General features: G+C 37.2%; 3 protein-coding genes across 5 annotated transcripts in view; 1 reads left to right on the top strand and 2 right to left on the bottom strand.

The window, feature by feature from the left end:
- LOC136254505 (uncharacterized) overlaps positions 1 to 23,830 on the bottom strand; it is a 151,251-nt gene that overhangs the window by 4,710 nt on the left and 122,711 nt on the right. The window contains exons 2-3 of one of the 2 annotated variants that reach the window (XM_066047220.1): positions 6,028 to 6,186; positions 5,784 to 5,868 (exon numbers count right to left, since the gene is read on the bottom strand). In XM_066047220.1, the coding sequence (XP_065903292.1) occupies positions 5,784 to 5,786 (3 nt within the window). In that variant the 5' untranslated portion in view covers positions 5,787 to 5,868; positions 6,028 to 6,186. Of the gene's footprint in view, positions 1 to 5,304; positions 5,618 to 5,783; positions 6,187 to 23,830 lie in introns of those variants that run through there. The other variant, XR_010700524.1, reaches the window with a different exon arrangement.
- On the top strand, positions 8,395 to 17,955 carry LOC136254498 (L-amino acid oxidase-like). 2 transcript variants are annotated; one of them, XM_066047201.1, is made up of 6 exons: positions 8,868 to 8,882; positions 8,935 to 9,212; positions 12,394 to 12,858; positions 12,908 to 13,072; positions 13,703 to 13,807; positions 16,597 to 17,955. In XM_066047201.1, exons 2-6 carry the CDS (start codon positions 9,107 to 9,109, stop codon positions 17,826 to 17,828), a joined length of 2,073 nt encoding a protein of 690 aa, XP_065903273.1. In that variant the 5' UTR covers positions 8,868 to 8,882; positions 8,935 to 9,106; the 3' UTR covers positions 17,829 to 17,955. The 2 variants fall into 2 exon arrangements, with proteins under 2 accessions (XP_065903274.1, XP_065903273.1); XM_066047202.1 differs by lacking the exons at positions 8,868 to 8,882; positions 8,935 to 9,212 and adding an exon at positions 8,395 to 8,485.
- The window catches only part of LOC136254500 (aflatoxin B1 aldehyde reductase member 2-like), a 29,096-nt gene continuing 23,392 nt past the window's right edge, over positions 18,127 to 23,830 (bottom strand). The window contains exons 9-12 of the mRNA XM_066047207.1: positions 22,875 to 22,975; positions 20,522 to 20,676; positions 18,354 to 18,434; positions 18,127 to 18,299 (exon numbers count right to left, since the gene is read on the bottom strand). Of these exons, the coding sequence (XP_065903279.1) occupies positions 18,232 to 18,299; positions 18,354 to 18,434; positions 20,522 to 20,676; positions 22,875 to 22,975 (405 nt within the window). The 3' untranslated portion in view covers positions 18,127 to 18,231. The remainder of the gene's footprint in view (positions 18,300 to 18,353; positions 18,435 to 20,521; positions 20,677 to 22,874; positions 22,976 to 23,830) is intronic.

The following is a 23,830-nucleotide window of genomic DNA, read 5'->3' as shown; positions in this document are numbered from 1 at the left end:
AGCCAAACCAAATTTTCAATAAAACATGCCGATTTCTGAGAAATTAAATGTCCTCGGCACTCATAAAAGTTTGTTGTTGATCCAGATTCAATATCTTCTGAGCTATTTTAAGTGCTGCTGGTGCAGCCAGGGGAGGAATACATTGAAATTTCGCACCACAGTACCCAAACGGAATCACATCTCCAGGATAAGGAAAATGTTGCCATAATTGCTGTTCAAATGTGTAGTATGCGGTACTCAGGTAGTCATCTCCAGGATAAGGAAAATGTTGCCATAATTGTTGTTCAAATGTGTAGTGTGCGGTACTCAGGTAGTTTGCTGTTCTCAGCAGCTTCCATGAAGGAAGTCAATGTTTCTTGTAGGTCTCCATTACTTTCTATAGTGATCTATGTATAGGTAAACATTTATTTCACTTGAGGTAAAGAGCAATGGCCATGCTGTTAAAATTCATGAATATATTTTAGCTTACACCAATCACTGTTACTACTTATACCTACACAAATTTGATGAAGTATACTCACATGAACAAGAATGTGGCTGGTACTTCCCTATCGACTCTACTAGTCAGGCACCTTGAAGGCAACACAGAACTAAAAACTCAGAAAATCTTTGATTAAAGTGCCTCAAAGGATGAAATGGATTAGTACATTGATACCAGCGCTCATTGATACGATATTGCAGTGAGCTACTTTGTAATTATTCGGGTGCTTAAATTGACATGAGAAAGAATGTGCTGCATGATCAGTACAATTATCATTATAATTATATGTATATTCATGTTTTCCTCCTAAGATTCCCCACCATTTATATATACCTACATTAATATTGTGTAAGGTATTGGGCACTGGACAACTCATGAAAGAAAGCAGCAATTACTGGGATTTAATTTTATTCATGTTATGTCTAAGGTTTCCCTCCTGGTTTTAGAAGGTTTCTCTCCTGGTTTTAGAAGGTTTCCCTCCATCCTAGTTTCAAAAGGGTAGTTATATAGCCTGCATGTACTGAGTTATAGCTAAATAGACAAAGATGTTGTTGCTGCTTTGTATTTATTTGGGCCCAGAATGAATCATAAAATGAATCCACTCAGCATGCATGTACGCACCATGCAGCACATAATATAATGTTTTTTTCTTAGGAGTTCTCCTCCTATAAGTGATCTGCTAAATCTGCCAGGTAGAGTATAAATGCAAAATCCTTTGAAATAAGTCAACATCTAGAAAGATTTTGAAATCTGCATGTGCACCTATAGCTACAATGCTAAGCTTGTGACCCCTTGGCTAGGGAATATACCGAGGCTCAGTATAAACAGCTCATGCGGTATCTACTATATATCATAGGTTTTAGCTATGCACCTCACAATAGAGCAATTAACAGCTATATAGCAGATTCAGTACAATCATAGATACCAAGAGTGAATAGATACCAAGAGTTAATAATAGTGGTTACTGAAAACTGAAAGTAGCGATTCTGGAATTCCGTAAATTCTGCATAAAACTTTCTCCGTGAATCCTCCATTGGGAAGATGGCACAATCGATTTGCTGCTGTACATGTGTTTGATCAAACAATTAGATCGTTTCTAGGGTTTCTGGGGATGAGGAACACGATGGTGCTGTTAGTTTCCTGCTATAAATGTGTTTGTGTGGTGTTTTATGCCAATTCTAAGATTGTTTTTCAATATATTTACCACTATGTAATGTTGTCTTTGCAAGAAACGACCCAACACATGTTAAGTGCAACATTTTTGTCCATGTAGTTTTCATTATTAGTTTGCAAAAAGTCAGCAAATTTGCAGCATAAATAACCAAGTTGTCTGTCCTTGTTTTGCATGCATTGTATTTTGGGTAAAAGTGACTAGTACAGAGTGTTTGCATTCAGACCAAGTTAAGTTGTTATGCCATTTGTATGCTAAGTTCATGCAACTGTTAGGTGGCCTTCTACAGAGGTGACCTTTACTGAGAGGGTCTTATAATGATGGTTGCACTATAGTCCATGTACTGAGGTAATTATATCAGGAAACAGAAGTTGAAATGTTTCTGCAAACCTGAGTTATAAACATTTGTTCAATTTTGCCATTTTTGGGGACATTTTCAATGGAAAGAAGCGGAGAAAATTTTACCATTTTTAAAGGATAAAATTGCTTATAACTCCTTAATCCATTGATGGATTTTTAAAAACTAAGTGTTTGTGAGATCCTTGGGGAGCACTGCACAAACCTGTGCTAAATAGAAATTGTTTCCATCAATTTTAAAATTCGCTACTGAAACTGAGGCTCTTGAAAGCAATGGTTGTTAACTGGAGATGAGTAGACCTTCGATAGCTACTCTCGGATAGCTACGTACATCGTGAACCTAAAGCCGACAGTGACTGATTAAATGACTGTATGCGGCAGATATATACGTGGCACAACCAAACAAGCAAAATGGCTATTCGTTTACAGCTATAGCTGTCCAAGCTATAGCCAATTTTCATGCTGACTGTGTCTACTTACTTCTCCTGCTAGAACGTCTACATACCACAGATTCAATTTGAGGTTCTTCCGAGATGTGTTTGGGAACAACTGCACCAATTCAGTTTCCACTACTCCATGAGTATAGCTACTGTGTAATGTTGGAAGAGTTAAATCTCCAAAGTTTACGAACACATTCGTTTTTTAAGGTGCAGCAAAACTATCACCCTTTCCATAGCCACGTATAGCTATGAAATACAGAGAGTACAATCAGCAAAGTACCTTGGTCTAACAATCTCAGTTAACCTATCTTGGTCCACACATATATTAGGAATCATTAGCCGAGCTAATTCTGCCCTGTCATTTTTTCGAAAGAACTTTGGTCAGTGTACACAAACCATCAAAACTAAATGCTATCAAACATATATCCGCCCCATCTGTGAATATGCCGCAGTCATCTGGTCACCCCACTTACAGATTAACATCCACCAATTAGAGATGATTCAAAGGAAGGCAGCTAGGTTTGTGTTCTCGACGTTCTAGTGTTACAACAATGTTGATTGGAAATCATTAGAAAAGCAAAGAGATGACTCAATCTTAGCTATGTTTCGCAAAATCATTAATCAGTATCATATAATGTAGATATCCCTTTTGATCATATCCTTCATAAAGTCCCAAGCACCACCCGTAGTAGTAGCAGGAAATACCTACATTTACCCTCAAGAATTTATTCCTACATGCAATCATTCTTCCCTAGAGCAATTAGACTATGGAATCACCTAACTACCTGATCACCTCGTGGAAACTGATAATGTTGATACTTTTAAATCTTTACTATTATAGTTACATGTAATTAAGTTTATTAACGTTTAGTTTGTTAACTAATCATGTACATTATACTCGTGATAGAGGTTTGTAAATTATACAATAATAATAATTATAATAGCTAGCTGATTTCGTGAGACAAGTACCCACGTACAGGGCACAGGCATAGCAGCGTATAGCTAGTGTGAGCACTAGATCTTACTTATCTATATAGTGATTAGTGTTAGTCATAAGCAATACTGCCTAGTTAATAAAGATATATGATTCCTAGCTTCCAGTTATGTATACTGAATTTCTCAAGGCTGCTATATAGTGATTAGTGTTAGTCATAAACAATACTGCCTAGTTAATAAAGATATATGATTCCTAGCTTCCAGTTATATATACTGAATTCCTCTAGGCTGCGCCTTGATCGTCATTTCAATTATAACGTCTTGATCTCTTGACATCCATTGATTTGTCTTCTTGATCCCTTGATAGCAACAAAATTCTGGCTTTGACCCTTTGATTGCATTTTGATCCCGGTTGCAAGTGTTTCTACCGGAAGTATAGGAATGACTACCCCTTGTGACATTTAGCTAGCTACTGTATCAGACAGAAATTCATTGACAAGCATCTCAACTGAACATACAAACACAACATGTGCACCAATTCAAATCAGTACCATACACCATAAGTGATCTCACCATACACATAGGCGATTCTAAGGGGGGGGGGCAGGGGGTCCAAGGCCCCCCTGTTAAAGAATAACTTTTAAAAAATCTTGGGGAAAAGTTGCTGTATAGATTGGCATTGTTATTTTTAGCATTTTTCATGTTTTTAGAACAAATTTTAGGCTGTTTTCAAGCCTTTAAATTGCAAAAATCCTGCAGCTTCTGGGGGTTGCACCCCCAGACCCCCGTGAAAATTCTACTTTATACTATAGCCAAACAACAATAGTTATGCCGTTCCCTACTGGGCCCCCCCTGTAGGTCAGGTCTAGAATCGCCACTGACCATACATGTCTCGGTACACAAAACACTTACGTTCTGTTGTGCTAGACCAACTGCTGACTGGCTCCTTAACAACTGTCTTCCAGTCCTGCTCCATGAATACAGGAATATTTTACAAGGCTATTGAGCAGCTACAAACAGCCCTATCAGTGGCTAGTCTGGCGCGGCCGCCCCTTCGCATAAAGAGAAAGGGTCTGGTCACTCTAGCAGGTAATTACTGAATTTTTTGTGACGTTTGTTTAGAAGTTACCATAGATACTATGGAATTACGTAATGAGTGAAAGAGATTATCGCGAAGTTTCATGAAGATGAGATAATGATTGAGGCTGCTGGTAGTCGTCTATACGGTGTAACTGAGATCTGCTTACTTTGTATGGTCGTCAGACGTGTTATTCTTGTTGCCATTGTTGTGATGTCATTGTTTAATTACATTCCACGCTACAAATTTGTAATGCTGGAGTGACCAGACCCTTCCTCTTTATGCGAAGGGGCGGCCGCGCCAGACTAATCAGTGGCCAGGCTTCTTGACTAGCAACGTTTGACGTGACCATCCATGGTTCTGTTCTATACCATATGCGTATTTTGTACCGTACGCGTATGGTATGTACCATGCGCGTATGGTACATACCATACGCGTACGGTACGATTTTCCGTACCATACGCGTACGGTATAGACATACGCGTATGGTACGTACCATATGCGTATTATGCCTTTTCTCAGTATCTTCTAGCCTTGCCATCACCTAGCTACAATGGGCTGTCTTTACAAGCATTTCTAGCTGAGCAAACTTAGAATTAACACAACACAATAATCTGCTTACTACTGAGCTGTAACTATAAATATTTATTCATCAGCACACTGCATGCATTTTATCCTTGCCATGCATGCCCATGCATTTCCTACTATAGTCCTATACTAATGTACCTAAATCTTATGTAGCTACATGATCTCACTTTGTCTGCAGAACTTTACATAAATGGTACTGTGCACGTATGCTACTTTATACAGTAGCTATCAGAAGCATGCAGATGGTCTTATATATACTCAATTATAAGTGTGGATAACTGACAATTTACAACAGAATTGGGTAAATAAGCAAGGATAGCAATTACAACATGCATGGTAGCTAGTAAGTTCTAACTGAATTATACATATATGCATATACTGCTTGTGCAAAGCTAATAACTGGAAAAATGAACTTCGTAAGTGTCGTCAGTTGTGCAGCATGGCTCCTCACTGTATTTGCATTTTTATATACTATGTACACTCTTCTTCTTTTGAAGATCCAATGTCTTGTTTACGTACTTTTCTTGTTTATACATACTGTAAATAGTATATTCATCACACTGGACCTACAAGCACAAATTAATGTGGATGTTGTTAACTTTAAAGAGTACATTCTGATAAGAGAAGCTAAACACATTGTCTTCCCATCCACAAGCATGACAGCAAGTAGCAAGTAGCTATACAACGCACTTAACAATAATAAAACAATGCTACTTAATATACATTCATTACCATAAAATCTCTGCCGTGTTATGTTTTCCTACTTCATCTCAGCAGGCAATGTACATGCCCCATTCAATAGCAAAGATTAAGCGAACTACAGTTTAAAAAAATTTATTGCACAATTAATTACTATGCACATCAGTCTTAGAGTATAGCATGTCTAATATTGCTATATTAAGCTACAGCCATGCAGATTTACATTAATTTGCAAACTAAAAACATTACTTTCTCTACAGTTATATCTCTTTGCTACCTCCCTCAATGTTATTGTATCAGCATTGTCCAGGTCTTCCTCTGTTTGAGCAATCATTATACATTGTACTTCTCGAGCTCGTCTGATTAAAATTGTCTGTTCAACACACCTTTAGTGCCACCAGGCATAAATATCCATTTTTAAGTGGAAGCTAGTGTACTAACAAATTAAAGGTAAACAATAGATTATATGTAGTAACAATAGAATAAAATATTAAATGAAATAATATATATATATATATGCCTGAAAAAATTGGCTCCATTTGCCAATGGATGCAAATTATTTAATATGGTTGCTATGTTGTAACCAATCAGAACGCAGTATATGGATAATTATATCAAAATCTTATGTTTATATTTAGCTACATGCAATGCTACCTCTATACTGGCTTAGCGTTTATATCACTATGCATTCCAGTTATATTCATTGAAAAATCGTGAATATCAATATGCTGGCACAATTCCACAGCCTAAAAGAAATGAATGTCTTTTGTCCTAAATAATGCTTTAGAAGATCAAACTTCAAATTTCAGTTTCTGAGTAAGACAAGGGACATACTGCTCTTGTTTTATGTTGAAGGGATAATTGGGCACCTTTAAACCCAAATACATTTTTACAAAGTTCATATATACAAGTATAGAGAAACCCCTTGGGTAATATCGCTCTATATAGCTTTTAATTATTGTACTAATCTTTGACTATCTTCAGGAGTATTTGTAAACACATAAATATTATGTGTGGGTATTGTTCTAATTGTAGGGAAGTGTAGGCAGACCATTTATAGGCAAAACAGACTACTGTATATAATATTATTAATCAATAACTGATAGTACACAATAACAACTAACTGTTACAACTACAGTACACAATATTAATGTTACAGGTATGCATAAATTACATTATATTGCATCATGTCACATCATTACATTACATCATTAACTCTATTATAGATATGAAGGAGGAGTAGCATTTGTAATAATGGCCTAGTTTTTGAATTTTCATTGTATCAACAATGGATCATGAATCCAATAAGAAGCAATATATGTGTAGCAATTGCAGCCACAATGTACTGTATGGAAGAAGAAACAAAAATTAAAATTTACCACATGTTGTCAGTGTGTGCAGTTGCTATGCAACAGCTAGATAATTTGTGACTGGATTTGCAAAAAGGTACCTTTTTCACAGACAAAATTTGACCCATGCAGATTTTGAAATTCGGGGTTTCATAAGTTTTTGAACATATACCGTATAATTGCGCATGCCTGCATGCAATTATCCATGAGTGTACAGTAGCTACTAGTATCTATCTGCATTTTGATACTAAGAGCAAGTTTATCAGTGTAAGGAGTCAAGTGTTACATCATTTTGTTTGCTGGTATGTAAAATGTGTGGAAAAGGTACCTTTTCACAAATCTGGTCATTTTAACTCAACTATTCTAAAGAACGCATACAGTATACCAGCTTGTGTACTTTCAAATCAATTACACTGTGGATAAATGAAGTCATTTATTATAAAAATGCAAGATGGAAATCCATGACAAATAAGGCAGTAGACAGCAGGACGAGGCAATAAATCAATATGTACAAAAGTCAGAAGACATCAAGAAAATAATCCACAGGTGCTTACATAAACCATCATAATTATATGGGTGATGGCTCTATTGCATGTATTTTGTGGAACTGTCGATTCTGTGATGAAATGTCAGATACTTTGATGAAATGAAATGAACAGAAAGACTAGCCCCTCCCCCCTCCCTCTTCCCCGAACAGAAATGAAAGCAGAGTACCATCAGGTGTAGTCAATAGGTACGGCAGTGCAAAAACCTTCTGCTTGATATTATACGCATAGCTACCAGGTTAGCTATACTCAGATGGTACGATTTTCCGTACCATACGCGTATGGTTGTACCGTACGCGTATACGCATATGGTATGTACCATACGCGTATGGTACAAAATACGCATATGGTCACAGTATAGAACAGTTCCACTGGATTTCGTGGAGGAGCCTCATGTCGAGTCCCACAATCAAATTCACAGAACAATGAAGTGCACGAATCACGTGATTATTAAAGTAGACTAGATTCAATGATCATCCATTCTATAGTGTTTGTTTTGCTGTTTTGAATTATCTTGCCCTTCTTATAGCCCATATTAGTCAATTCTGTGGGTTTCACGTGATTGACGGTTCAATAGCCCCGGCGTTATTGAACCGACTTTCGGTTCAGTAACCACTGCCAATGCACTTGTCAATTTCATGCCCCACCCACCCCGAGGGAGGGTGGGGGAATACAGGGGATTTGACAAATCGTGGTGTCAAATTCCTCACTACTGGGGCAAAATCAGTTGTCAAATCCCCACTATTTCCCCACCCCCTAGTAGGGGATTTGACAACACCTCAAGGAAGACTAGCGGATATTTCATGCATGCGATTAGTGATTACCTGGTCACCTGTAGCTAGTAAGTTTATAGCGAGTGCGATTTTATTGTTTAGAAATGCAACTACTGAAAATCGGTCAGTGATCTGGGGACAACTATCAATTGCCCCAGGGGTGGGGACAAGAAGCAATGTAAAATCCCCACTTGGGGTGTGGGGACGCCCGGGGGTGGGACAAGTGCATTATATGGCCATTAATGTTTATAACGCGAAACCATGATTCTTTATATACCAGTAAAATAGACTGGTAACGTTATAGTAGGTTCCAGAACAAAGCCGAGTGCAAAGTTCATTGTTGGGAATATTGAACAAATTCCCAAAACTTGTGTGACGTTATTGAGGTCATGATCGATCAGTTCAACTGTCGATCATGTGGTGACCCAAATCTTGTGTGACGTCATTTCGGTCATGATCGATCAGGTCAGCTGTCTATCATGCGGTGACCTTTGAGCTCCCGTGCGTATTTTAGTAGATCTGGCTAAACCAGTTGGACTAGATTTTCGTAACTTAGCTATTCAGTTTAGCTATACCTTGTATTAGCTAGCTACTCATCGAGTCTCAGAGTTTCCCACCCAAGTCACGTTATATAAAAAATTGTAGATATACAGGTCTGATAACAAATCGAAACTACTATTACTGAAGGAATGGCGGACACTCGTCTTCGAGCTGACATTAAACCAGAAGAACGTCCTTCGAGCATTGAACAGCACCAACTACAGCTTCAACAACAGCAAACTAGTACTATTTCAGGTGAGTAGTATAATTATGTAGAGCTATAGTCTTGCGTGGCCAGACCGCTTTTTCTCCGTCACGGCGCTTATCGATTAGAGATTATAAGTGCCTACTACTCCGAAAAAGGTAGGCGCTTATATTCTCTAATCGATACTGAAGCGACGTGACGGAGAAAAATCGGTCTGGACACGCGAGACTAGTAGAGCTAGTCCAGTGAGTCACAATGAAAGGAGATCACATCCATCGTACAGTATAGTAGGGACCACAAAGGTTTATGAAAAACATCACCTAAAAGCCAGCCTCACTTTTCCCTGACAACGATGAAGCAATCCATCAAGCCCGGGAAAAAAAGGATTGATTTAGGTAAGACTAAGCCCAAACAAGCCTTTAGGTTGACCCAAAACGCTTTCAAAAAATTGGAATTTAAATATATAGCATATATATAATTATATTAAAGGAAATTTTCTACTGACTGGCTGACTGACTGATGCCTTCAAACAAGCATAACCTGATAACGGCTAAGGCTACGGGCTTGATTTTTGCACTGTTCAATGTCACTTCAGGCGGGCATGTGCCTTTTGGCATACCACAGTATGTACAATGCATTCTTCATGGACTTACCAGTGTTCTCCTTTGTTTCCCATTCATGTTTGCTGACAGGAAAAGCTAGGTGTTGATTTGGCAGTAGCGCGTGATGGCTTCCTTTTGTAACAGAAATCTTCCGTATTGTTCATAGTGGCTACTTTGATTGCAGAGGTGCTTTTCGAATAATTCTTGATTCATAATGCTGTGTAATGGGTTGAACATAGCTGACAATGCAATGTAATGTAGCATAATGGATACTTCACTTTTCAGACGATAATTGGTAGCTGGGGACACAGGGGTGCCATTTCTTTGTTTTGATGCAGTATGTGTGGGTTCACCAGTCATAATAATTTATTTTACAAAGAACAAGTACATTAAAAAATGGAATTTTCAACTGGAGTATAATAAGGGCCATAGCACATTGATAAAAAGTACTGAAACAAGCTGGAGTAGTGCACGATATTTAAATCACAGTAAAACGATAAGAAGTGTTATATATATATATATATGCCAGAGGCGGATCCAGGAGCTGGTAAGGGAAGGGGCACAAACAGGCTAAGTTGAAGGGGGAGAGCAGATTCTGATGTGATTTTGAGTAGCAATAACCATTCTAGCAATAACCATTCCTTAGTAGGTTGATTTTTGTCATTGTGGCCTTTGCAGATGGTAGTGATGTCTTAAAAAATCTGTTTAAAAGGCTATGAAAGTCTTAATACCAGCAACACGATAGAGTTGTTTAGTACGTACAAAGGTACTAGATGACAGTTTGACAGCTGTTTTAACTTTGGTTTCAGGTGAGTTAGCAGTAATATACAGTTTTCTAAATTGATTTTGGTCTGACAAGGTGTACAGTATTTCTATCTAAAGAAGTATGGTCCTTCTACAGAGTGGGGGAGGGGGGGAATTTGCCCCATCCTGGATCCGTCATTGTATCCCTACTGTGCAATTCCATTATGACATCTTGAACTATTGTCCTTCAGAACCCAGTAATAACCTTACAATTAAAACTATGGCAATCACGCACAAAGATTCAAATCAAGTTTCAAACCACAAAATGATTTCAAATCATGTACAGATTGCAAAGGTGTCACACTTCTCGCCCAATGCAATACAAAATATAGTGAGCATTTGGAGCTTTTGCTCATCATGAGTTGCCCTATAGGACTGAAGCATAGTCAGGAGATAACTTCAGGTACATCATAGGTTTATAGAGTGTATGGAGACTGATAACTGCTCTCAGTTGCATAATTGCTGCTTGGGGACCAAAGTACCTAAAATTCCAGCATGTATGTAGTCAAAACAAAAGTGCACATCAAGTTCCAGATTGGACATCCTCAGTTTTGGTAGGTTAGAGGCTAACTCCAGATACTCTAATACCCTACTATAACAGTCACACGTGTATAGCTGTATGCTACAAAAACACAGTAAACAAACTAGTATGATTAATAAAGTAGGAATCCAAACAATGAAACAAGGGATGAATGATGGTGTAACAGCATAGCTCAGTTGGAAAATCCCTACCTTGGCATTGAACAAATTACAATCATTGTAGGAACTTTCTCACAGAGCTATATATCATTCATCTTTTGTTTCACTACTTTTTATTGTAGATTCATTTTTAAAATGTAATTAGCATCCATGCTTATTTTGTGACCTAGTCTGGGAAAACCAATCTTATTGCCTATTTAAAAGCATTGAGAAATGCCGGTTTTAAGCATTTAGTGCATTGTAGCTCGCCAATGGTTGAAGCTATGTGTACCAAATTTTCACACTTTTAAGGCATATTCCTTACCTGCCAAGTATCCACACCAACAGCTAAGGTTTCCACCATTTTGGATAGTTTTTAGTTGACTATCAGGGAGCTCCAAAAGGGGTGGATGGCAGGGCCCAAGGAGGGCAAGAAGCTCTTCAAAAATATTAAAGATGAAGGTGTAGGGATGAATTAGGCCAAGTTATGGGTCATTTAGGTCTAAAAATTAGTTAAAATGAAAGGAAACTTACAGCACAGATCTTTATTTAACACCACCGAGCTGTAAAGCCACATACACGCTCAAATAAGGCCCCAGACTGCACACACTGATCACCACTGTGCTGGGAAAAGCAGCCAGCAAAAGTAGACCACTCAAGTCTAGCTGACTTTGATGGTGTAATTCAATAGTTTATTTATGTGGCTTTATGTTCTTGGTGAAAAATCTAAAATCTGCTGTTGTGGGTGATACACTGGTTTTCCCAAATCCAGTCAAGATGTTATAGGGGTTTTACAATGTGTCTTGTCCGGTGTACTACCATTCATGCATGGATAAGTCATGCAGGGTATCATTTTAATTTGTTACATTTCTAACTCATTACATCATGCCAGAATAAAATTCATTATGTAACTATAAGCACAAAAGTACATTATATGTTACTATATGCATATGAAAATTACTGACAACCAAACGTAAAGTGAAAAATATACCAATGCTATTAAGTTTTTAATGTTATTGATATACCAATTTCTCCCTTTCTGTGCCTAAAACAAGGGATCAATAAAATCTAATAGAATCATGAATTATTGTATTATGTATTACTAGAGGACATTTACTGTACTTTATTATATGTTTGTGTAATCTAGCTAAAATGGCAGCAGAGCAAAAAGAAACTGAAACAAGTGAAAGAATTACACCTGACTGGGTTACTGGCAACTTGGGCAGCTACTTGTTACTTGAAAAAATGCTTGGAACCAGCATCAGAAAAGCTACCCTTTTAATTCCAGATGTTATTGACCTAGACAAACTTAGAGTTCAACAGAGTGATTTACTGAAGCCATTGCTAATGGATATTGCTCAGTTTGGTCTTAACTATGCTTACAAGAAATTTCTCAGGCCTGATGATGTTGATGAGGCGGACAAGTTCACATCAACAAGGAATCCTAAAAAGGTTATCATTGTTGGGGCTGGAATAGCAGGCCTGTCAGCTGGTTATGAATTATCCAAAGTTGGCCATGATATTGAGATTTTGGAAATGCAAACTAGATTGGGTGGACGAGTGAAAACATTTGGAGAAAAAGAGGGTTTTGCAAAGCACTGTTATGCTGAAGGTATGAATTTTTTTCATGTGGGGACTGTCAACACATCAGCTATAATTAGGTGGGGCTATGCGTCTACCTGACCAAGCAGACAGTGAAGAAAAGATTCACTATCTTACTGACTACTATGTCACAACTGAATTTGGCTTGAAGACACTGCCCTTCAACAATGCAGATGACCATGCCTGGTTAAAGTTTTATGGCAACAAGAAAATTCAGATCTCAGGTAAATTTAGTTACTAGCTCTCTTCTACATTTATACCAGTTGAGATTATATTACATGTTTACATACTTTGCTTGCACTCACTCCAAGACACAGTCTACTAGTGATATGCAATACACCCACCTAACATAGCTTTTCAGTGTAGTTAAAGTTTTGTTTATATGTATACAACACCCATGTAGTTAATAATAAGTGATAGCTTATAAAGTATCAACATCACACCTATCTTCAATATTACCACTAAAATCAAACTCTCAATATCACACACATCACCATGCCAAAGATTAAACTGTTCTTTGAGAAGTTTAATTTGATACTGGCTCAACTCCAAATTCAACATATTAAAATTTTTTCATCATTTAGAACATTGTTAACAGTAGTTACAACAACATTGGAATAAGTACAATTGTTTCCTTTGTTTGCATTAACAGTTTTGTTGGTTTTTCCCTCTGTGTATAAACCACTGAATTACTTTGGGCTCTTTATGTATGTTTGGTGCTACCTGCAGGATTTGTCCCAGCAGAGCAGTCTAGCCAATCCTAAAACTTAAATGTTTGCTCAAGCTATACTGTGAATTCTGTAACTTTAATTCAATGTAAAGCTGTAGTTTTCAAGTACTGCATGTTGTTATAGACTGGAATAAAGATCCAGAAGCAAATTTTAATTACTACTGGCCAGGTTGGGACAAAAGGATTTGTGGTACTGGAGCAAAGGAGAAGTACAGGATACAGGACATAGGTATATTATTAAAGTTGTTGAAAGGTCAACTAGGGATGGGCGGTATTGCATTTTTGAAGAATGGTACGGTATTAGGAGAAATACCTCGGTATCACTAAATACCTTTTAAACTTGGGTAAGCTATGATTTGCACTTATACCCACATTTTTTAAAAAGAAACAAATGAAACAACAATAATATTGTGCCACAAAGTAAGTTTTGAAGTATCCCAAAAAGTAAAAACCATTGTGAATACTTCAACATGCACTCATTGCTCTGTGCTTGTCCACAGCGTAAACATGGTTGTATGAGGCTTGACTTCATGTGCGTATGGTCATCACTAAACCACCAAAAATTAATTACTACATCAAATTCGGTATTCGGTATTTTTTAGAAAACTACTTCGGTATCTGAAAAATACCTTTTTAACTACTAATACCTAAATACCTCCCAACCCTAAGGTCAACTTTTAAATTTATCAGGTTCCAGTATAGTACGTAATTATCATACAATACGGTAGTACTGTATAATATCATTTAGGAATTATGGAGTTTTGGGCTTCGTTGCCCTTCAAAATCACCAGATAGACAGCCTTCAAAACAGCTTGGCAGTATTGGTTAAGCACAACCAAGCCTCTGCAAAATTCCTTCAGAGTACCCACAAATCTTTCCACAAGTTTCTATGGAATTTTAAAAATCTTATTAACTGAATTTTCTACTAACTAACTAACGAACTGATGCCTTCAGCCAAGCATAACTCAACAATGCATAAGGAGTCGGGCTTAATTTTTCACTGTTTGATGTGTCGCTTCATCCCAAGACATGCCTTTTCACAAACTGCAGTATGTACAGTACACGCACGTATCATGGACTTACCTTGTGTCCCAGCTCTTTTTGCTGACAATGCAAGGTGTTGATTCACAGTAGCATGATATGGCTTTCCTGTGACTGTGGTGGAAGCTATTATGCTTATTGCCCGTATGTGATGACAAAGACACTTCCTGTACTGTTTTTTATTTGTATCACTGTCAATGTGTAACGGGCACAACATAGCTGAAGACAAAGGGCCACTGCAATTGATTGTTGGTGCATGTGTTTAGACGCAAAATTTATTTATGGTATGTCTAGTGCTATTCTTTCCTTTGATACAGTATACGTGGTTTCATTAGTCATAACTATGTTATAAAAGAAAGTAAACAAATAGAAGGAAAATTAGAAATTTTATGTTGGATTCACAACTTTTTGGTATTCCCTCACTTTTTATTCTTTGTTTCCTAATTCCTTTCTACTTGTATACATGGCATGGCTACATATGAAACTGTAATGATAAAGCATGTATTTTAACTGCTGTGAGTGAACAGTAATAATAAAACTATTTGTACTTGATTTTACAGAACAGTAACTATTCTTGAATGCTTAGTCCATGATAAAATGACACATTTACTACTACAGAAAGCCAGGGTAATAAAGTGTTGAATCCTTATAATTTCAATACAAGTAGTTAGAAAGCTAAATTGTCTAGGTGTATAGAAACATTATTTACTTTTATTTGGTGAAACAAGTTGTCATAATTATTGTTTCTGCTACAGCGAAGAAATAAGCCAAAATGCCCTAATAATCTATCTGGTATGGTAGTACTGAATGGTCGGTTCTAAATAAGCAGAAAGCACAACAACATAGAAGGGTTAAGTTTCTGTAATTAATGCAAACCTCTTGTATGAATTACTAACTGCCTGAGTAATAGATTGAATGGTGATGCATGAGTAATAGTATTGATTTGACCTCAGTCGCCTGTAATAACAATGATAAGTTCACTTACATAACAGTACAGTTTAAAAATTATTTGTTATACAAGCATGCAGACTGATGATGGTAGTCATGGTACACATTTATATATAACACTCATTGCAAGGTACTTTGTGCTGTTATGAATGCCATTTAGTGGTGGTAATAGAGTGCATGGCTGTAAGTGCATAGGAGTTTTACGGATATTAGCTTAATTCCTGTTTGGAATTTCAGGTAATTATATAAATTGTGTACAGACTTAACTTTACAAATCAGCAGTGTATGCAAGCTAATATAACTCGCAATGGCAGAGCAATGCTACAATTTGTCTTTTTGATGTTGCTGAATAGAAGTGGTATACAAGGGTTAAAGACTGAAGAATACGAATGTAGCTAGTCTTCTTGTGTTTTTATAATAACATTTCCATATTTGATTATTCACATCATTGGTAATATTAATATTGCATATATTCATAGTTGTTAAGCTAGTCAGAGTAGTTCTGCTAAGCCTGGGCAATACTTATCACCCAGTAGCAGAGCTGTTTTGTAGAACTGCATGGTAGTTATAACTAGTGTTCCACTGATACACAAAATATCAGCTGCATTGTATTACACTAGCTATTTGTATACGCTTGCACCAGTGTTACTGAACTGCTTGTAATTATTATTTAAAATAGTACTTTATAACAAAATAGATATGCACACTGTACCTTCAAAGTTAGAAATGAGTGACTGCTCTTTTACTGTGTAGTGACTTACTCCCAAAGGTAAAGGTGTAAATAATTTTAGTTTACACAGTGATTCTATGCTATTGTGACAATGGACACGAGTGGGTATTAATCAGTATTGGTATCTTATTACATAACTGGTACTGACTGATGCCAAAACAGCTGCTCCGATTCAATTCCAATCTCATTATTGGTCAAATATAACCCAGCATGGAACTTTGATACTCTCATGCACTGGGATAATATACACACTTGTGTTGTATTTAAATGTTACTATGCATGTTCTTTTACCTTGTTAGATACCTACTATGCTTTGACAACTAACATTGCGGCAAACCAGCTCAAGAAGAGGCTGTTAGTAGTTGGTGATACTAACAAAAGAGAAGCAATTGTATGGGAACAGTGGATTGAGAACTGGAGTAAATTTTCTTTGGCAAGTTTTTTACGAAACACGCTGGATGGTGTCTTGCAACTACTTGATAAAGAACATCAATTATCTGCTGCTGAGTCAGAAATGTTAGATGAACTTATTCCATGGCCAGAAGAGGCTATAACAGCTTACTCAGTGTTTTCTTACACTGAGCAACTTGATCAAAGTCTTGTGCAGTATCTTCGTGATCAACTGGGTCAATGGTGGTCAAATGAAATGCATAAAATTGATGGTGGTGCCTCAAGGTTACCAGAGGCTTTTGCTAAAGAGAGAAAGTTGGATAACTGGAGTGTAAAAGCGGTCAACCTACAAAATAAGATTACCTACAATGTTACAGTTAATGAGGTCATTTATGATGCAAAGGATCATAACAACCCTCACACTTGGAAGGTTAAGGTAAAAGGGTATCACACATCGTCTGGAACACCATTTGAAATTGATGGAGATGCTGTTATCATTGCTGTTCCTTTGTACAACATTCGAAGCATTAAATTTGTTTCTGAAAGTAACACTACTCCTCCTAGCTGGTTAACCAAAATCTACAAGGCTGTTGAAGACATATGGCAAGGACCAGCAACAAAGATAATGCTTCAGTGCAAAACCAGGTTTTGGGAGAAGGAAGGAATCAAAGGAGGATGTTCTAAAACCAACTTGCCTGTAGGCCAGATTCATTATCCAACTTATACTGCCCATCCTAAAAGTAATCGAGGAATCCTTATGTGTTATACATGGAAGGCAGAAGCCCTTGCGTTTGCTGCATTTCAGCCACACATTGCAATCCAAGAAGCAGTTCGTCAAGTGGAAGAAATTCACCCACAAATCAGAGATCAATTTGAGGTCGGTGCAGTACAGGCATGGACTAATGACCCTTCAGCTCAAGGAGCATATGCATTGCTTAAACCTTACCAGTACAAAAATGTCCGAACACTTATGGTAAAACCATGCTTGAACATGTATTTTGCAGGAGATGGAATTTCTTTTGCTGCTGGATGGATACAAGGTGCACTTGAATCTGGGTTACGAGCTGCGTATCAGTTTTATTACACCAATGAAAGCAATAAACCTGTTCCTAAACAGGATTTTTGTGACTACGGCATGTGAACTATGTAGCAGAAACTCAAAAACATATACTGTAATAGCCAAATAACAACTTTGCGAGTATTTAGAAAATATTTGTAGCCATTTGCTGTATGTATAATTATATCTACCTATCTTCTGTCTAAAATTCCATCTGTCCATATACAGTCCTCTTCGGGTCGGTTAGCTATCTCATTAACCACTGTGCATATCGAAGCAGTTAGAGCAAAACTTGCTGGAATTCTTTGTGTATCACACATTGTTTTGAATTTGTAAGAACACCTTACAAACTATTACTATCCAGGGAAGTACAGGCATGCAATGCTTGTAAATTCTTTTATTACATGTAAAATGTAGTGTAAGACTGCATAAAATAACTACATTTGTCACAAATCAGTCACCCATACATTCCATGTATATCTCCAACCTAACGATAATAATTAGCACAATTGGCCTTATCCCACTGCCATGCCTGATCAAAAGCCTTCACTACATCTGAAAGTACACAATTCATAATACCACTTAAGGATGAGTGATGATCAGTCTTACTTGGATCCAATGGACCATCATTAAAAGCATCCAAATTATCATTGATGTGTTTCAGTGAACTACCACCAGTAATAACTCCATCTGTCATGTAATAAATTAAAAGTATGTAAACAAGACAAGAGAGGCACAGTTTAAATTATACATATTAGACAAATTTAATTGCGGCTATCCAATCAATGTAATGAATCTTTGGCCTACGTGATATTTCAATGGGCATGGTCACCATGCCTTGTTTTCTTTCACCTTATTATCATAAGTTCAGCTCTGTACCAATAAGAGGGTATGGTCACCTCGTTCAATTGCAATAAGTGATAAGCTCAATCATTCATTGATGGGGTCACTATGCTTGATCTCTAAGTAAGCTACATCATATATATACAGAGTGTGGTTGCTAGCTTGATTGTTTAGAAGTATTAATTTTCTTCAATGACACTTTCCTTGAGGAACATATTTAGACTCTACATTGTTTGAAACATTTACGCTACTGTAAGAAGTAGTGGACACCCAGTAGAAATGTGTAGCTGCACAATAGCTTCACCACTGAAAAAAGAGCACAACAACCACGCACCTTAATGATCCAGTTGATTAAGTAGTATGACCATGTTCCTTAATGATCTAGCTGTGGTTTCATTGCATGAACTAACAACCTACATAGAGCAGTGGAATCCCAAGAGGCACATGTCAGACATGAGATAGGTATTGTGGAATAAAACGGTAGCTGTACATATGTTAGCCTTGTGACTATGATGATGAGCCAGGTAATCAAAAATCATGTTTTGATAATTCTTTTTTACAATTCAATATTTGCAACTTCTATAGAAGTTTTCATTTAACACTACATTTGATGTGTAAAAATATTTTGTGCCTTGTAAGATGTTTCTATGATGGTATATTAGCAACAGCAGCATTTTGGTGGGCACCCTTTGTTTTCGGGGAACCTACTATTTAGCACTATGATGGTACCAATCCAAAATAAAAACAACAGCAACAGCTAACTTTCAACTACAAATATTCTTCATATACCTTTAAAAGACCCATAACTTGTTCCAGGTGATCTCATTTATCCCAAATAACCATTGCCTCAAGGCCATATACAGCTCGTGTGGCTCAAAAACCTTAATTGACATGGCATGCAGACAAAGCATGGAATGTGGATGTGCAAAAAAACCACTTGCTGTTCTTCACTGCTTTATAACAAGTTTATGCTTCTGTTGTTACAGTGGTTATTTTGCCTTCCCCTAGTACTTTAATGAATAAAATTCTTTTGATATTTGAGGTCAAGTTGCATGGCTTTATAAGCCCATTTTGTGTAAACACGCATTTCTGAAAAGTTCCCAATAGATAAGATACCTGTAGCTACACAATCAGTTTGCCACTAAAACAGTGTATGAGAATCACACCCCTTAATGATCTAGCTGGACTAGCTTATAATGATCTAGCATGGCAACTTCACCCCGTCTACTTACACATACAACAATTGAACATGGTGACCACACTGCTTATATGATTAAAGCAGTCCAGCACAGCAACCATGCTCCTCAATAAGTGCATTAAGTACAGTGATTGAACATGATGACCACTCCCTTTAATGATCTGGCTGTACTTATAAGAATGTTGCTTGGTGACCAAACCCTTGAAATACAGTGCATCATGTAGGCTAAAGGCTCAATCAAGATACTCATAACAAACCAGTCACCCTAACACAATAACCATTATAATACCATACCTGTTTCACTGCCATACAAAAGTCTCAATAGCAGCAGTGAAATTTATCCCAAATTTCACTGGTAGCAGTAAAAAGTTGTTCCATTGTGTAGTACAGTTGCTTAGTAACGGTTGCTATGGCCCAAAATGTTTATTGCCTTAGAATTGGTCTCCATGGCAATGGTTGTTAAGGTTGCCTAGCAATGGTTGCTATGAGCTCTTTTGATTTGATTTTCCATTTTAGCCATAGCAACCAGACCCTAACAACTGTTGCTTGACAACCAAAGTACAAGTATGGTATCAACTCAGAATAGCATGGGTAGCAGTGAAATTTGGGATAAATACCACGAATGTTGCATTGAAAATGGGTAAAATTTCACGAGGCAAAGCCGAATGAAATTTCTATTTTCAATGCAACTCATGCTATTACTAGTACCAATACTCTATATACAGGGGGTACATACCTCTATATTTAGGGTCCAGTTGAGAGTGATGCACCATCCATCTCATAGCAGCATTAGCTACAGATACTTTACCACTACCATATACACTAGCCAGTGATTCCTTAATACCATCAACACCAGTAAACACTGACTCCCTCCAGAAACGATCTCTATAGCTAAACAATAAACAATTAAAATTATTGGTGAGCAGTGGAAAATGCAACACAATAGTACTAAAAAAAATTACATTATTTAAGCATACTACAAATGTGATCAGATACAGTTAAAAAAATAAATAAAGAATGTATACACATGAACGCATCATAATGCACTGGTCATGCTTTAAATCAGCAACACAAATTTTAGAAGATCTTGTACCCTTTCCTATCTCTCATGCTTCTCTGGGCAACCTATGGGGACTGTGGAATCACGGCAATACATGAGCAGGTCCTTTGAGGGCAACAAATTCCTCTGTCTGGAAAACAACAGAGCTGATAAAGATTAGTTATCACTACGCATGAGAGCCACTTTCTGTCAACTTAAACTTTTTAGATTTAAACCAAATTTAGCTGCAGACTCTATTGACATTTTTTTGTAACTATGCATTAGCCATAGTGTCAACACTTGACTCAATACTGTGAACTCTTTATAACAACTACAGCTGAGATATGTGAAGGTCACACTCTGATATTTCACATGGTACATACCGCTCAAATGCAATGTCATCTTGCGAGAGCACAAGTAATTAAAAACTTGCTAATTAAAGGAAGTGGCACCCATTTTGCTCACGAGTAATCTCGCAAGTATGCAAACGATTAAAATACTTGCTAATTAAAGGGAGTGGCACCCATCCGTCATTATATTTCATTGGGATGAATACTTGTAAGCAAAATGGGTGCAACTCCTTTTAATTAGCAAGTTTTTAATCACTTGCACTCTCGCGAGACAATGTTGCATTTGAGTGGTACCGTAGCTCATCTGTTTTGGTTTAGGTCTCATTTGTATGGGTTGTGTACATGTGCACTTCAACAGTACAGTACAATTACTAATAGTTTAACATAACGCACAGGATTGGATGATTGCTGTATTGTTTTGCTTTATTGTTTGCTTTATTGTATCTTGCTTTTAGAGTAAATACTATTATTTACTCTTGTTTTTAGCGTAATACACATAAAATTTTCAATATCAAGACACACATGTCGTGCGGCCCAAGAAGCCGGCATGCCACACCGTGAGTGATCCCTTATCCGATTGACACCAAATTTGCTACAGAAGTGCCGGCTAGGTAGGGGAGCCCACATTCCAAATGTGAAGAAAATCACTCCAGCCATTTCCGAGATACAAGCAGCCAAAGTTTGGGGTTTTTTCTTCATTTTTTCTTCTACTTTTTGCACACTTCGCAAAATCCACCATAAAACACAAATGCGTGCTCCAATCAGGCTGAAATTTGGCACACTTAAAGGGCTCATTAAGGAAAATCTCAGTACCACGTTTGGTAAGAATCCGATGAACATTCATGGAGTTATTATCAATTATTGGCATAAAATAAGGTCGAAGGTCTGTCATGTCCAAAGGGTAAACCCCTTGAAGGAATGACCTGAAAATTGCTATGTAAATGGAGTAACTATCGCAGGAGTGCCTATTTGTGGTTTTGAAAGAAATCCAGTTAAAGGCCATCGAGATATGACACAAAACCCAACCTGTGTCACAATTACGCGATCGATTTTTTCTGAATAAAAAAAACTGTTAGTTTTCACGTCTACCAGGCAAACCGAAGCCAAAAATTGGTGTGTAGCTGGAATAATTATCATAGAAAGTCCTTGAAGTATTACAGAAAATCAGATTACAAACCACTGAGCTATGATTTGAAAGCCAAGTATGTGTAGCAAATGCGAGATCGAGATACGTCTCTAATAGAACAGTCACCTTAATAGAGCATTCATGCTACATTTAAAACTTACTCCATTATAGAATTATATTACATTACAAGTTATTCTGTAGGGAGTTCAGCTACAAACAGTTAATCTTATAGACAATTAAGCTACAAGCAAGTCACCCTGTAGAGAGCTATAGAAATCCAGAACATTATAAGCCACACTGAAGAGAGTTCAGCTATAAACAAGTCACCCTGTAGAGAGTTCAGCTACAACAAGTCAACGCAAAGAGGAGGCAACACAAATTAACCTAAATTGTCGTAATTAAATTTTTAGCCATTAACCTACCATCACAGCCATTTCTTGGCTGCCACCTTGGATTTCACATCTTTATTCACCTTGGCCTTTTTGGGGGCCGCACTCTTTTTTTTACAGCTTGGCTGTTTTGGTTTAGATCAAATTAACAGGCAAATCAAAATATCACACGTAAAGCCACTTACGCTTTTTCCCAGGACTGGCCTCCACCCCAAAATCTTCCAACCCTCTGCTGTTCAGCTGATGTGTTAAACTTGTAATTGTCTGTCAAGATACCTCCAGCCAGCTACAAAAGTAACAGCAAAATAAATAAATAAATACAATAAAAAGAAGACAAAATTGGAATGTTTCACAAGGCATGATCTCTGCTAGTTTCTATGAGGTACACAATTAAATAGCATGTAGTGTAGCCAAAAAATTGATTATGAAAGACACTTGTGTTATCAACTACAGCTGCAATATAGGGACTTATACATAGCTAGCACTACTTCAAAATAAATGGTTGCTAGATCTAGAGTGTATGTACTACAAGTTTTTGATCCAAAACAATACACTCTAACAGAACAGTCACACTACAATAGTGTAAGCTACCAATTGTTGGCATCTTCTCATCAAGTGATTGTAATTCTTTACTGCAATAATGTATGCACTTTCGGTTTAAACTATTCAATAGAGCAGTCCTTAGTCTCCTAGTGCACCAAACTTTAATGAGCTCATATGAGTGAGCATAGTAAAATTACAAAGCCTAATGTGTCCTAATAATCTACATGGGGTACCTATTATCACCCTGTATCGATAATAGGCACCCTGTATTATCGGCACCTATATTTCAGTGATTGTGATTGGCAAACTGTGTGAATTTGTGACTAAAGCTCTGGTGTCTTGTTGGTTCTTTGTGAAATATTTGTGGGATACATACAGCCCTTGGATAACTCGGTTTCACAGAAGCTTTACAAAGATCAGGCCAGCCAGCTGTTTGAGATATATTCAGGTTACATGCAAAAGCATACTGGTTTCCAATACAAAAATATTTTACGCAACTTCATGGTTAGCCAACATAGTTTATAGAGCAAGCGCTTTAGGTCAATAATTACTGAATGAAAATGATTGTAACAACCCAGTGTTACTTATAGGCACTATG

Source organism: Dysidea avara, chromosome 4, assembly GCF_963678975.1.
Source record: "Dysidea avara chromosome 4, odDysAvar1.4, whole genome shotgun sequence".
Taxonomy (NCBI): domain Eukaryota; kingdom Metazoa; phylum Porifera; class Demospongiae; order Dictyoceratida; family Dysideidae; genus Dysidea; species Dysidea avara.
Note: the sequence above shows the minus strand (reverse complement) of the source record. Positions and strands in the feature narration are given on the sequence as shown.